The 11827-nt window shown below is 48.8% G+C and overlaps 1 protein-coding gene across 6 annotated transcripts in view; it reads left to right on the top strand.

Annotated features, from left to right (window-relative positions):
- Positions 1–611: 611 nt before the first annotated feature.
- The window catches only part of STIM1 (stromal interaction molecule 1), a 205255-nt gene continuing 194039 nt past the window's right edge, over positions 612–11827 (top strand). For 3 of the 6 annotated variants that reach the window (XM_040964425.1, XM_040964423.1, XM_040964424.1), the window contains exon 1: positions 613–1401. In XM_040964425.1, the coding sequence (XP_040820359.1) occupies positions 1263–1401 (139 nt within the window). In that variant the 5' untranslated portion in view covers positions 613–1262. Of the gene's footprint in view, positions 1402–11827 lie in introns of all 6 variants that reach the window. The other 3 variants (XM_040964426.1, XM_040964422.1, XM_040964428.1) reach the window with 2 other exon arrangements.

Here is an 11827-nt window from a genome sequence, read left to right as displayed (position 1 = left end):
TGCGCGCGGGCGACGAAGCGCGCGCGAGTTCCTCAACTCGCAGGGAGGCGACGAGCGATTGGCTGCGAGGCGCGGCAGGAGGGCGGAGTCCGAGCGCCGGGCGTGGGGGGCTGGGAGCGCATCCCCCGGAGCGGACCCGGCTGGACCGTTGTGGCCTGAGGCGGCTGCGGCGGTCCCGGGGGTGCGGGGGGCGGGAGGGGGAAGCCTCTGTCCAGCCTAGTTTTAGAGCTGAAGGCGAGGAAAGCAGCGCCGCGGCCCGGAAGGAAGGGCAGGGCAGCTGCCGCCGCCGCCGCCGCCGCAGGCCTGGGTTACCTGAGCAACTGCGTGTCAGGGGCCCGTCCGCCGGCCGGTGGCTGCGCGGGCCACCCCGGGGCGCGGAGGAGAGGCCCGGGCCTGACCGTTGGCGCAGGAGGGGCGTCCTGGCCAAGAACCAGGGCGGACCGGGGGACGCCGGCAGAGCCCGCCGGGGACGGGGCGGTGGGGTGGGCGCCCCAACAGGTTATTCCGGGCTAACCCCAGGGCCCTGGGGCGGGCCCGGGCGGCGTGGGGCGGGCCCGCGGGAGAGCACGCCTCCGCCTGCCCCGGGTCCGCCCCGCGCCGCCCGCCCGCCCGCCCGCAGGGAGCCGCTGTCCCGGGCCTGGCCCGTGCGCGCCCGCCTGCTGGACCAGGGCTCCGCCGGCCGCCGCCTGGGCACCGGGCTGGCCGAGGGCGCTGACCTCAGCCTAGAAGGCCTTAGGATCCTGGAGAGGCTCGCGCGTCCGGGGGCGGCCCTGCGAGTCGCACGTCCTCGGGGCGCGCTGGTGTCCCTCGCTGCTCGGCGGGGCGAGGTCAGGTGTCCTCCGCCTTCTGTTTCTCTCCTCCCTGCTCTCCTCTCCCTCCCCCGACTCCTGTGACCGTGGGAGTTCCCGCCCGCCCCCTCCTGCAGGGGTGTAGCAGGCTGCGGAGCTGACAGCGGCCCCCGCAGCCACCCTTGCCCAAACTCTCCGGAAGCGGCCCGCGCTCAGGCCGCCACCGCTGCCTCGGCGGACCCACCGGTTGGACCCCGAGACGCCGGCCCTTCTCCCCGCATCCAAACTTGGAGCACTTGACCTTTTGGCTGTCGGAGGAGGAGGAGGCAGGTCTGCAGGTGGCTGGGGCAGCTGCGACGAGGTGGCGAGGGCATCCTGCCTGGAGATCGGCTGCTCTCCCGGACTCGCGGCTTTTTGCCTCCGGGATCCCAAGGTGTACTGTCATAGGCGCATGTTTGACTGAGACCTCGAGTCATGGATGTGAGCGCCCGTCTGGCCCTGTGGCTCCTCTGGGGGCTCCTGGTGCATCAGGGCCAGAGCCTCAGCCACAGTCACAGCGAAAAGGCGACGGGAGCCGGTCCCGGGGCGCCTTCGGAGGAGTCCACTGCAGCAGGTAAGGCTGGCCTGACCCGACCGATCGTGCCGCCCCGAAGTGGGCAACTTGGAAGCCAAGTTTGGATGGGAGAAATTGGCAGAGTATCTGCACATGGCACTGCCTGTTCCCAGTAGGCCAAGAAGTTGTTTGTGGTGGAGAGTCTTGGCGAATGCCTCCATCTCTGCTGAACAACTCCCCCCTCATTCCTTCTTAAGATGTCTTTAGGGGCACTTTGACCTTTGAGAGCCGCAAGGCGAGGGAGGTCCCGGCTCAGGACGACTTGTGTGGAAGCATGGCCTAGCCGGATGAGGAGTCCTTTGCCGTTAGCCAGCCAGTTTCAGCAGTGTGCAGCGTAGCCAGGGGAGGGGGCTGGGGAGGGGAGACAGAGCTGGCCACCTCCTGTTGCCTGGCAGTGTGGGGTTCAGGTGTGCCGCCTCTTGCTAAAGCCGTGGGAACGCTCGGCCCGCGTCCCTCCCTTCCCTAAGGTGAACTGTCTCCCGGCTGTGGCCGCTGAGATAGCAAGGCAGCTCCTTAGATGGAATTCTTATTTACCACCAGGGAATGAAATGGCCTTTTCTTGACATAGGCATGATGCGATTCTGACCACACATTGACCCGTTTCTTCCGACTGATGATGTTAAGATTCCACGGTATTTCTGGTGCGTCCTGCTGCTCCCCCGCCCACCGCGCTCTGGTGGAACCTTGTCACAGAGCAGTAAGAAAGTTACACTTTTCAAATCAGGCTGTTTTAGGTAAGGCTTAGAAGGAACTCAGTTCTCTTCTGCTGTTTCCCTCGTTGATCCTGACCCTGACCTGCCCAAAGCCGTGGGCTTGCAGAGTGGGGGGCGAGTTTCTAGCTGAGCGCTCTCTGAGGATAGGGAGCCCCGAGGAGGGTTGGGCTCAGTGATACCTGCTGATACAAGTTGGAAAAGGAAAGGCAGGTCAGCTGTGAGTTCCACAAGGGGCTAGTTTCCAAGTGTGGCCAAGGTTTCCCTGTATACAAGATTGGCCTCAGAGCTGTTGCTCCGAGGGAATAGTCAGTCTTTTAGCGTTGAATCCAGTCTCTCTGAGGGGAGGCTCCTGAGCCCTGAAGCTTGCTTCCCTTTGGCCTGCGATTGCAAAGACTGAGTTGCCAAGTGTGCCCGAGGGGGCATCTCTGCTATTCCAGGGATATTCCTGTTTATAAGGGAATGTGTGTGTGTGTGTTTAATTCTAAAATACGAGTAACAAAAAATACACATTATGAGGTGACATATTCTGTGTTTCAGACACAAGGCAAAAAGCATGACATTTCAGATTTTAAGCTTGAATGTATGTGTGTGTGTGCATGTGTGCATGCTTGTGCCTGAGGTAAAAGGGGTCCAGCACCTTCAAGACCATGCCGTGACTTGAGCTGAGGGAGACAGAACTGCACAGCGCCTGCGAGTGTTTCAGATGACGGGCCACAATGATTGAGGCCTCTCTTTCTCAGTCTTTTTCTCCTCTCAGTTCATAAATTGGTTTCTGTTATTATAATGGATTCCACTGCGGAGAGGCTCACGGAGGGACAGACCCCGTGTACTGTGATTTGGTATGCTTTGTGAGAACTCAGGGGTTCCCCTATCATTATTCTGCTACATTGTCCTCTTGAGTCTCTTTGCATCTTTTTCTCTGACTCACACGCATTTATTTTTGCAAAGAAGCAGCTGACAGATTGGCCTCTGCAAAACAGGCTTTGGAGAGAAACTTTCTGTGCAAGCAGGAACTCGAGCAGCCTTTGTGGTACCTCTGTATCCCCAGAACTCGGGAGTTTTACTTCTTTATTTTTTGCTCTTCTTGTTGTTGCTTTTTATGATCAGATTCAACATGCCTGGTCAGTTTACGTCTTCTCTACAGTTTATGTTGTATGGCTAGAGCTATCTGACTTTTTCCTGTGGAGTTGTACAGCCCAGGTGGCGTTGCCCCTGTGGCTCCTGTGCCCAGCCTCCCAGGCAGGCCCTGCTGACGCTGGAGCTGAGAGCCAAGAAGAGGGCTGCCCTTTCTCCTCTGGCAGTGTTTTGCAGGAGTGTAGGGGTTTGTATCTATCTATCTTTCTTTCTTTTTTTTCCTTTTTTAAAAATTTTTTAATATAAACACCTCTCTCTCAGCTCATTAAGGAATTTGATTCTAAGATTTAATTCAAATGTGCATGGCTTTCTCCTGCACATGCTGAGCAGTCCTGAGTGCCTTACCTTGCAGTAAAGGCAAGTGCTGTGCTAGGAGGCTCGTCTGTGGGCAGTGGGGAGGCCATTCCTGTCACCTTTTGACTCCTTAATACCTGCACGCTCAGCCTCGCCAAGTTACTTTTTAGTAAAGATCTCTGCTGTTGTAGGGCCTGCCTTGCTTAAAGCTGGCCTGAAACGGGTGCTTGGAACCTCCCTTAGCTGCTGGACTACCTGCCTGCAGACACTCATAATGAGTTTTTGTAGAACATGTGAGGAACTTCAAGTGGGCCTAGAAATGTGCCTACCAGTGTTGGAGACATTGAGGGTCTCTAATCAGGAACTGTGGTTTGTTCAGTACAACTGGCACAGGGCCCTGGGAGATAGACATATAGACAGTGAACAGCGTGCACACGGTTTTCAGTCAACCCCCGATGGAGTGGCAGGCTAGAGCCCTTCCTGACCACCCAGCTAGTTGCTGCTGCCTCCAAGGCTATAAATGGCCTGGCCATCTTGGTAGCTATGCTAATTTTAGCTGAGGGTGGCTCCCGGAACTGGGCTGGGACCAAGAGCAGGTGGGTGGGGTTTGGCTGAAGCTGATACTGGAGACTTGGGGAGAGGGACATGCTAATCCTAGGGCAGCCAGGGCAACATCTGCTGTGAAGCCTCAGTTCTGACAATCAACCTTAGCTAGGATAATTGATTCAGCAAACACAGAACAGTGACAGCTCATGTACTATTTATTCAGCAAGTATTTGAGTGCCTGGGTCAGGTACCATGTAGGCTTCCTATGCGGATTTAGAGAACTTCCTTATGGAGGTTATACTCTCCCTGGGGAGAGAAAAAATAAGCAAATAAGTATATTCCCTTCCGGTGAGTGCCGTGGAAACAAACCCACAGTGCTCTGATGGAGAGCGAGAGGGGCATAGATTGCTAGTTAAAACTAAAACTTGGTGTCTAATAAGGCAGATTAATGTAGTAACTATTATGAATAGTAATAATAGTAATGAGCTTGAAAAAAATTGTAGTTCTGAGGTATTTGCTCATATATATATGCTAACATGGATTGGCAATATATATGCTTTATTTTTTAGCTTGACCTTCTAGTAAATCTTTAGCTTTATTGAATTTGGCTACTATATAAGAAGATTCTACTTTGGGTGACTTAAGAGTGTAATTTGTGATTGTGCTTTTATTTTTCCTTTCCTGGCAGTAGGGCTTATACCTAATTTAATGCTGCTTCTTGCTTTGTCATTTTGTGTGAATGAATAATAGCCAGCACTGAAGGCTTTCCCCATGCGTATGCTTTCCTGTGTGTGTGGTAGACTTGGAAAAGCTTGCTTTACTGGAGGTTCCATATGCTTCATGACTTGGAACACCTAAGAGACTACAAATTCTGCAGCAGTCCAACTGCTACCACTGGACTGGCTATGGCTTGGCCTTAGCTCTCCTGCCTTCACTGGGAGGGCGGTGCATCCCGGTCCAGCGGCCAGACCACCCAGCAGGTGCCTTTTCCAGAAAGTGAAGGGAAAGAGTTGCCAGCAGCAAGCATAAGTAGCCCAAGTACAGGCATCCAGTGGCAACAGTGAACCTTTCTCATGCTTACTCTGTGGCAGGAGCTATTCTAATCATTTTGTTTCAGTTAATTCTTAGAATTATCTTGTGTGATAAATATTATTATCACCCTTTTATAGGTAGGGAAGTTAAGTCATAAAGACGTTAAACAACTTGCCTGAGATTACACAGATAGTAAGAAGAGCCAGTGTTGGACTCGGACAGTCTCATTCTGCTTTCTTGAACTTCAGCTGCTGAGCTATACACTCCCTGAAAACTTTGTTATAGATGCTGAAATGGAGGTATAATATATACATATGTGGGAATTCCAAGGGAGCAGGTGACTAATCCAGCTGCCTGGGAGAGTTGGGGGAGGCTTCAGAGTTTCCTCCATACCTTGTCTCAGACCTGGGGAAGATGAAAAGTGGCTGTGTAATTCAAAAATGAAGAGAGCGGGGCACATTATTTGGTTTAATCTGCTTACTTTTACAAATGAGAAAACTTATGATGGTGGAGAGGCATTAAGTAGAGGTTTCATAGTAGGTTATTGATAAAACTAGACAAGGATATTTGAGTCATAGGTCCTAACTTAATCAGTTGCTCAATTTATAAGTTAGAAGAAGGAATACTTACTGCTAGCTTTGCATTATGGAGCGGATTTAGGACTGCCAAAGAAGTTAAGTCTAGTAGGGCTCCATACAAGGGTATTTCAGAAAGTTTGTGGAAAATGTCTGTTATGAAAAAGCTGAAACTGGATTTGACATATTTTTTGCACGGGGAGGACTTTGGGTCTGGATGTTAAGATGCCAATCAGGATGCCTGGGTTTTGCTATAGAGTACCTGACTGCAGCCGTTGCCTTCAGCTTCCTGCTAGTGTGGGCTCTGGAAGGTAGTGGTGATGGCTCTCATCGGCGCGTTCCTGCCACCCGTATGGACATCTGGCTTGTGTCTCTGTCTCCTGGTTTTGGCTCTGCCCCAGTTCCAGCTGATGTGAATGTGAGTGAACCAGCGGGAAATTTCTGTCTATCTCTGTATGTCTCTTTGCCTCTCAGATACATTTTTTTTTAAAGATTTATTTTTATTATTTTTTGATTGGAAAGGCGTATATACAGAGAGGAAGATCTTCCGTCCGATGATTCACTCCCCAAGTGAGCGCAACGGGCTGATACTATGCCGATCCGAAGCCAGGAGCCTCTTCTGGGTCTCCCACGCGGGTGCAGGTTCCCCAAGCTTTGGGCTGTCCTCTACTGCTTTCCCAGGCCACAGGCAGGGAGCTGGAAGGGAAGCAGGGCTGCTGGGATTAGAACCAGCGCCCATATGGGATCCCGGGCGTGCAAGGCGAGGACCTTTAACCACTTGCGCCACCGCGCCGGGCCCCATTTTTTTTTTTTTTTTTTTTGCACAAAACAAGCTTGTCTTTTAAAAAAAAATATTTATTTTGATTGGAAAGGCAGATTTACAGAGAGAAGGAGGCACAGAGAAAAAGATCTTCCATCCTGTGATTCACTCCCAAAGTGATCATAATAGCTGGAGCTGAGCTGATCCAAAGCCAGGATCCAGGAACCTTCTCCAGGTCTCCCACACGGGTGCTGCATCCCAAGGCTTTGGGTCATCCTCCACGGCTTTCCCAAGCCACAAACAGGGAGTTGGATGGGAAGTGGAGCAGCCAGGACACAAACTGGTGTCCGTATAGGATCCTGGTGCATGCAAGGGCGAGGACTTTAGCCACTAGGCTACCTCACCGGATCCAACAAGCTTGTCTTAATTCTGTTTTTCACAAACTTTTTGAAGTTATCTCTTATATCTATGTAATGTTAAATACAGTATTAATGTACAAGTCTAATTGATGTGAAACTCAAACAGTATAGATTCTATAACCTAAGAGTGTGTGAGTTGGAATAAACCAAGGTGCTTGGGGAGGGGCTTTCTGGAAAAAAGAGTTGGGTGGAGGTAGGAGTGAATCAGCATCTGTGGGAGAGCAGAGAAAAGGGAGTGTTGTGGAGGTCCAGGTGGCTTGTGTGAACGCGTGGGGTCGCTCCCACTGTTGACCGGACGTTAAGTAGGCAGTTGCCTCACTGCGGGCCGCTCCCTCCCATCAGCACATGTGAAAGGAAGATTGCAGTCATGTGTGGTCTAGCAGTGGTTCTAATCATCACTATCATTTTGAAGCCATGATAGGTATAAATAATATTTTGAGATATTTAGAGAGATATAATTGATATGAAAATATCTATGAGTTATGTTGATGAGAAAATCACAAGTGCTAGTAGTAATTTTATGGTTGGTTTTCTACATATATAGTTGAAATAGATGCTAACTTTTAGTAACAGAATGTTGAAAATAAGGATACAGTCTCTTTTCTAAAGTTCACAGGCTGCTTAAAGTAAAGGCGTTACAGGGACGTGTGGTGAATTCCTGCTCTTTAGCCGGGAGGGGATGAGTTCTTGTTGAGGGGAGTGGTTTCCTAGGTCTCCACAGGGCTCAGCTCTGAGGGGCCCTTTTGGTTTCCTGCTGTGTGGCTTTGAGGTACATCTCTGAAGGCCTTTGTGGGCTTGCTCCGAACGTTTCCCTCTGTGGAAGATGATTCTTCAGGAAACCCAGTAGCTCTGGCTGTCAGGCTTTTAGGGAGAGAAAAAGATACAAAACTGGACCTCCGACAAGGCTTTCTTTCTTGTTGTTACTGATAGGAAAAAAAAATAATGAAACATTAAGATGTACAACAGAGGATAAAGAATAATAAATTGACTACCCATGTGCTTGCAACACAGTTTAAGAAGTGAAGTAAAAACAATACAGCGCTGCTTTCTTTATTTCTTCTTGGATACTTGTAAATTTCTAATGTAACACATGCACATTGTATCTGTGTTTGCTCCCTCACAAATATAAGATCTTTGCAGAGGAAGGGAGAAATTGTACTTTTATTTATCTCTGTTTTTATTTTATCCAGCCTTCTTCTTTTTTTTTTTTTTTTTAAGATCCAACTGATTTTTATTTTAAAAGCAGATACAGCGAGCAGGAGAGACAGAAAGATCTTTCACCCGTTGGTTCACTCTCCAAATGGCCACAATTGGCTGGAGCTGAGCCAGTCTGAAGCCAGAAGCCAAGAGCCAGCAGTTTCTTCATGGTATCCCACATGGGTGCAGGACTTGAGCTATGTTCTGCTGCTTTCCTAGGCCATAAGAGAAGCTGGGTGCGAAGTGGAACAGTTGGAACACAAACTGGTGCCCATTTGGGATGCTGACAGTTCAGATGGAGGCTTAACTTACTATGCAGTGGCACTGACCTCTGTGGTCATACTTAAAAAAAATTATTTACTTTTATTTGAAAGGCAGAGTTGCAGAGGAAAAGAGAAACATAGAGAGAGATCTCCCATCTACTAATTTTTTTTTAAAAGATATATTTTTTTTAAAGATTTATTTTTATTATGTTTTTCTTGGAAAGGCGGATATACAGAGAGGAGAGACAGAGAGGAAGATCTTCCGTCCAATGATTCACTCCCCAAGTGAGCGCAACGGTTGATGCTATGCCGATCCGAAGCCAGGAGCCTCTTCCGGGTCTCCCACGTGGGTGCAGGGTCCCAAAGCTTTGGGCTGTCCTCAACTGCTTTCCTGGGCCACAGGCAGGGAGCTGGAAGGGAAGGGGGGCTGCTGGGATAGAACCGGCGCCAATATGGGATCCCGGGTGTGCAAGGCGAGGACTTAACCACTTGCGCCACCGTGCTGAGCCCTACTAATTTACTCCCCAAATGACTGTAACAGTTGGAGGTGGGCCAGTCTGAAGCCAGGATCCAGGAGTTTCTTTCCAAGTCTCCCAGGTGGGTGCAGGGGCCCAAGTACTTGGGCCGTCCTCTGCTGCTTTCCCGTGCCAGTAGTTAGTATGGAGCTGGATTGGCTGTGGAGCATCCAGGTCTCAATCTGGCACCTAAGTAGGATTCTGGAACTGCAGGCAGAAGTTTAACTTGTTAGTTATGGTGCTGGCCCCAACCATCTAATGTTGAAGAGTTTTGGAAGAGCTGACTCAGGAAGGCCTTGATTCAGGGCCTTTTTGAATGTATCTCACTTTTTTCCCCTTCCTTTCAGACTGTCACATATGTCTTGGTTCCCATTCTGGGTCTTCCCTCAGTCCTTGAAGGTATTGCTTCTCCCAAGAACTTCCTCCCTCCCTGCCTTTTTTTTTTTTAACCTCAAAATGAAGTTTCATTTAAGTTCAGATCTCTTTCTGTTTTAATTCTCTTAGTTGAACTTTTCCTTACTTTGTTCATTTGAAAAAGATGAGGAAAATGTAGGTAAGAAATTTGTGTTCTAGATCACATTGCTAAAAAAGTGGCAGCATCAGAATTATAATTCTGGGGATCTGTGTGCTAAGCATGCACATACTCAGTCCACGTTACCTGTTGGCATGTCCCAAAGGGACGGAACATGTCACTGATGTAATACTGTATCCTCAGAGGCCTGGTTACAGCCATATTAACAAAGATGTTTAGTAGTCACCCATTACAGAGTGGTGCTGCTCTGCAGTGTAATAGGGGCTATGGTGTTAACAACCATTTCACGGTCAGAATTACTTCTTTATGTGCTTGTCTCCATTACTGTGTGTATGTACCATAAGCTCCTACTGGATTAAGGTTCAGATATTCAACTTTTTACTCCAGCTCCTAGCAAAAAGCTGTATATGTAGTATCCTTCAAATGCTTTAAAGTTTGTAGAACTGAGCTGAAGGGGATTTATTGTCTGGTTCTGATTCTACTGTACTTTACCTGGGTACCTGACTGGCTTTAATTAATTAATTAAAAATTTTTTTTTTGCTATTGTTGGAAGGGACTAGATAAAGTTAGGGTCCTGGTACAGTGACTCAACTGGCTAATCCTCCCTCTTCAAGTCCCAGGACCCCATATGGGCACTGGTTTGTGTCCTGGTGGCCCCATTTCCCTTCCAGCTCTCTGCTTATGGCCTGGGAGAGCAATCAGGCACAGCCCAAAGCCTTGGGATCCTGCATCCACACGGGAGACCCAGAAGAAGCTCCTGGCTTTGGATTGGCTCAGCTCCAATTGTTGTGGTTACTTGGGGAGTGAACCAGTGGATAGAGAATCTTTTACTCTGGCCCTACTTCTCTCTGTAAAAATCTGCTTTTCAGTAGGGGGTTAAAAACAGAACCAACCCAGCAATTGCAACCACCAGCTGATCGGGGCAGTGGACTGTGCCCCGCCCTGTACTTGCTACCACATACAAGAATCTGGTTTGAGAACACCTCAGGCAAAGTTTCTTTGGAGATCTCCCCAATCGAAATGCCGAACTCAGAACCCACACCAAGAAAAGTGAGAAGACAGAACAGGGCAACCAACCATCTCAGCTATATCTTGGCAGTGAAATACGGGGCAAACAGAGACTCTATGATGGATTAGGTCAATCAGTGGATTCTTCAAAGACCTCATAGTGCTTGGAGTGGCAAGATTGGCAGCTATTCATAACTGTTGAAATACCAAAACCTCTTGAGCAAGAACCTCAGAGCATACCCTACATCCGGGACCTGGGGAGGGTGGGAAATTGGGTGGTCCTTCTCCCTTAATACCCCCCTTTAAACATGAAGGAAACAATATGGGAAAAATAATAGGCTTACCCACGTTCCTGTAGCCCTTGAACCTTTTTACCCTAATTAACTATGTAACGATTGTCAAAATACAATAAAAAAAAAAGATAAAAAAAAAGAATGAAAAAAAAAAAAAAAGAATCTGGCCTGGGAACACCTCAGACAAAGTTTCTTTGGGGATCTCCCCAATTGACCTGCCTGACTCAGAACCCTAACCAAGAAAAGAGAGGAGACAGAACAGGTCAATCAACCACCTCAGCTATATGTTTGCAGCAAAATACTGGGCAAATGGAGATGCTATAATGGACAGTGTCAATCGGTGGATTCTTCAACGACCTCATCGTGTTTGGAGAGGCGAGATTGGCAGCGATTCATAACTGGTGAACTATTGAAACTACTTGAGTGAGTGTCTCAGAGCATGCCCCACATCAGGGACTTGGGGTGGGTGGGAAACTGGGTGGTGCTTTTCCCTTAATATCCCCATTTACCTCAGATACATGAAGGAAACAATATGGAAATAATAATGTTACCCACTTTCCTATAGCCCTTGAACCTTTTTACCCAAATTAACTATGTAAAGATTGTCAAAATAAAAAAGTGAAAAAAAATCTGCTTTTCAATTAAAACAAACATTTTAATAATATAAGTTAAAAGAATAAATTTAGAGGCTTATGTTGTGGTGTAGCCAGTAAAACTGTTGCTTGCAATACTTGCAACACATATGGGTGTCGTTTATATCTTGGATGCTCTACTTTGGATCCAGCTGCTTTCTAATGGCCTGGAAAAGCAGTCAAAGATGGTCCAAGTGCTTGGGCCCCTGCTGTCTGTGTGGAAGACTGGAAGAAGCTCCTGTCTCCTGACTTTGGCTTGACCCAGTCTGGGTATTGTGGCTGTCTGGGCAGTAGCCAATCCAAAGCCAGGTCTCCCATGAGGGTCCCAAAATCTTGGGCTGTCCTTGACTGCTTTCCCAGGCCACAGGCAGGGAGCTGGATGGGAAGCGGGGCTGCCAGAATTAGAACTGGCACCCATATGGGATCCCAGTGCGTTCAAGGCGAGGACCTTAACCACTGTTGCACTGAGAAGCTTAGATTTATTTTTATTTATTTATTTATTTATTTTTTTTT

The sequence above is a fragment of the Ochotona curzoniae genome, unplaced genomic scaffold, assembly GCF_017591425.1.
Source record: "Ochotona curzoniae isolate NIBS_2020 unplaced genomic scaffold, NIBS_Ocur_1.0 scaffold_3223, whole genome shotgun sequence".
NCBI lineage: Eukaryota > Metazoa > Chordata > Mammalia > Lagomorpha > Ochotonidae > Ochotona > Ochotona curzoniae.
The sequence above is the reverse complement of the archived record's forward strand: the minus strand, read 5'-3'. Positions and strand labels throughout refer to the sequence as shown.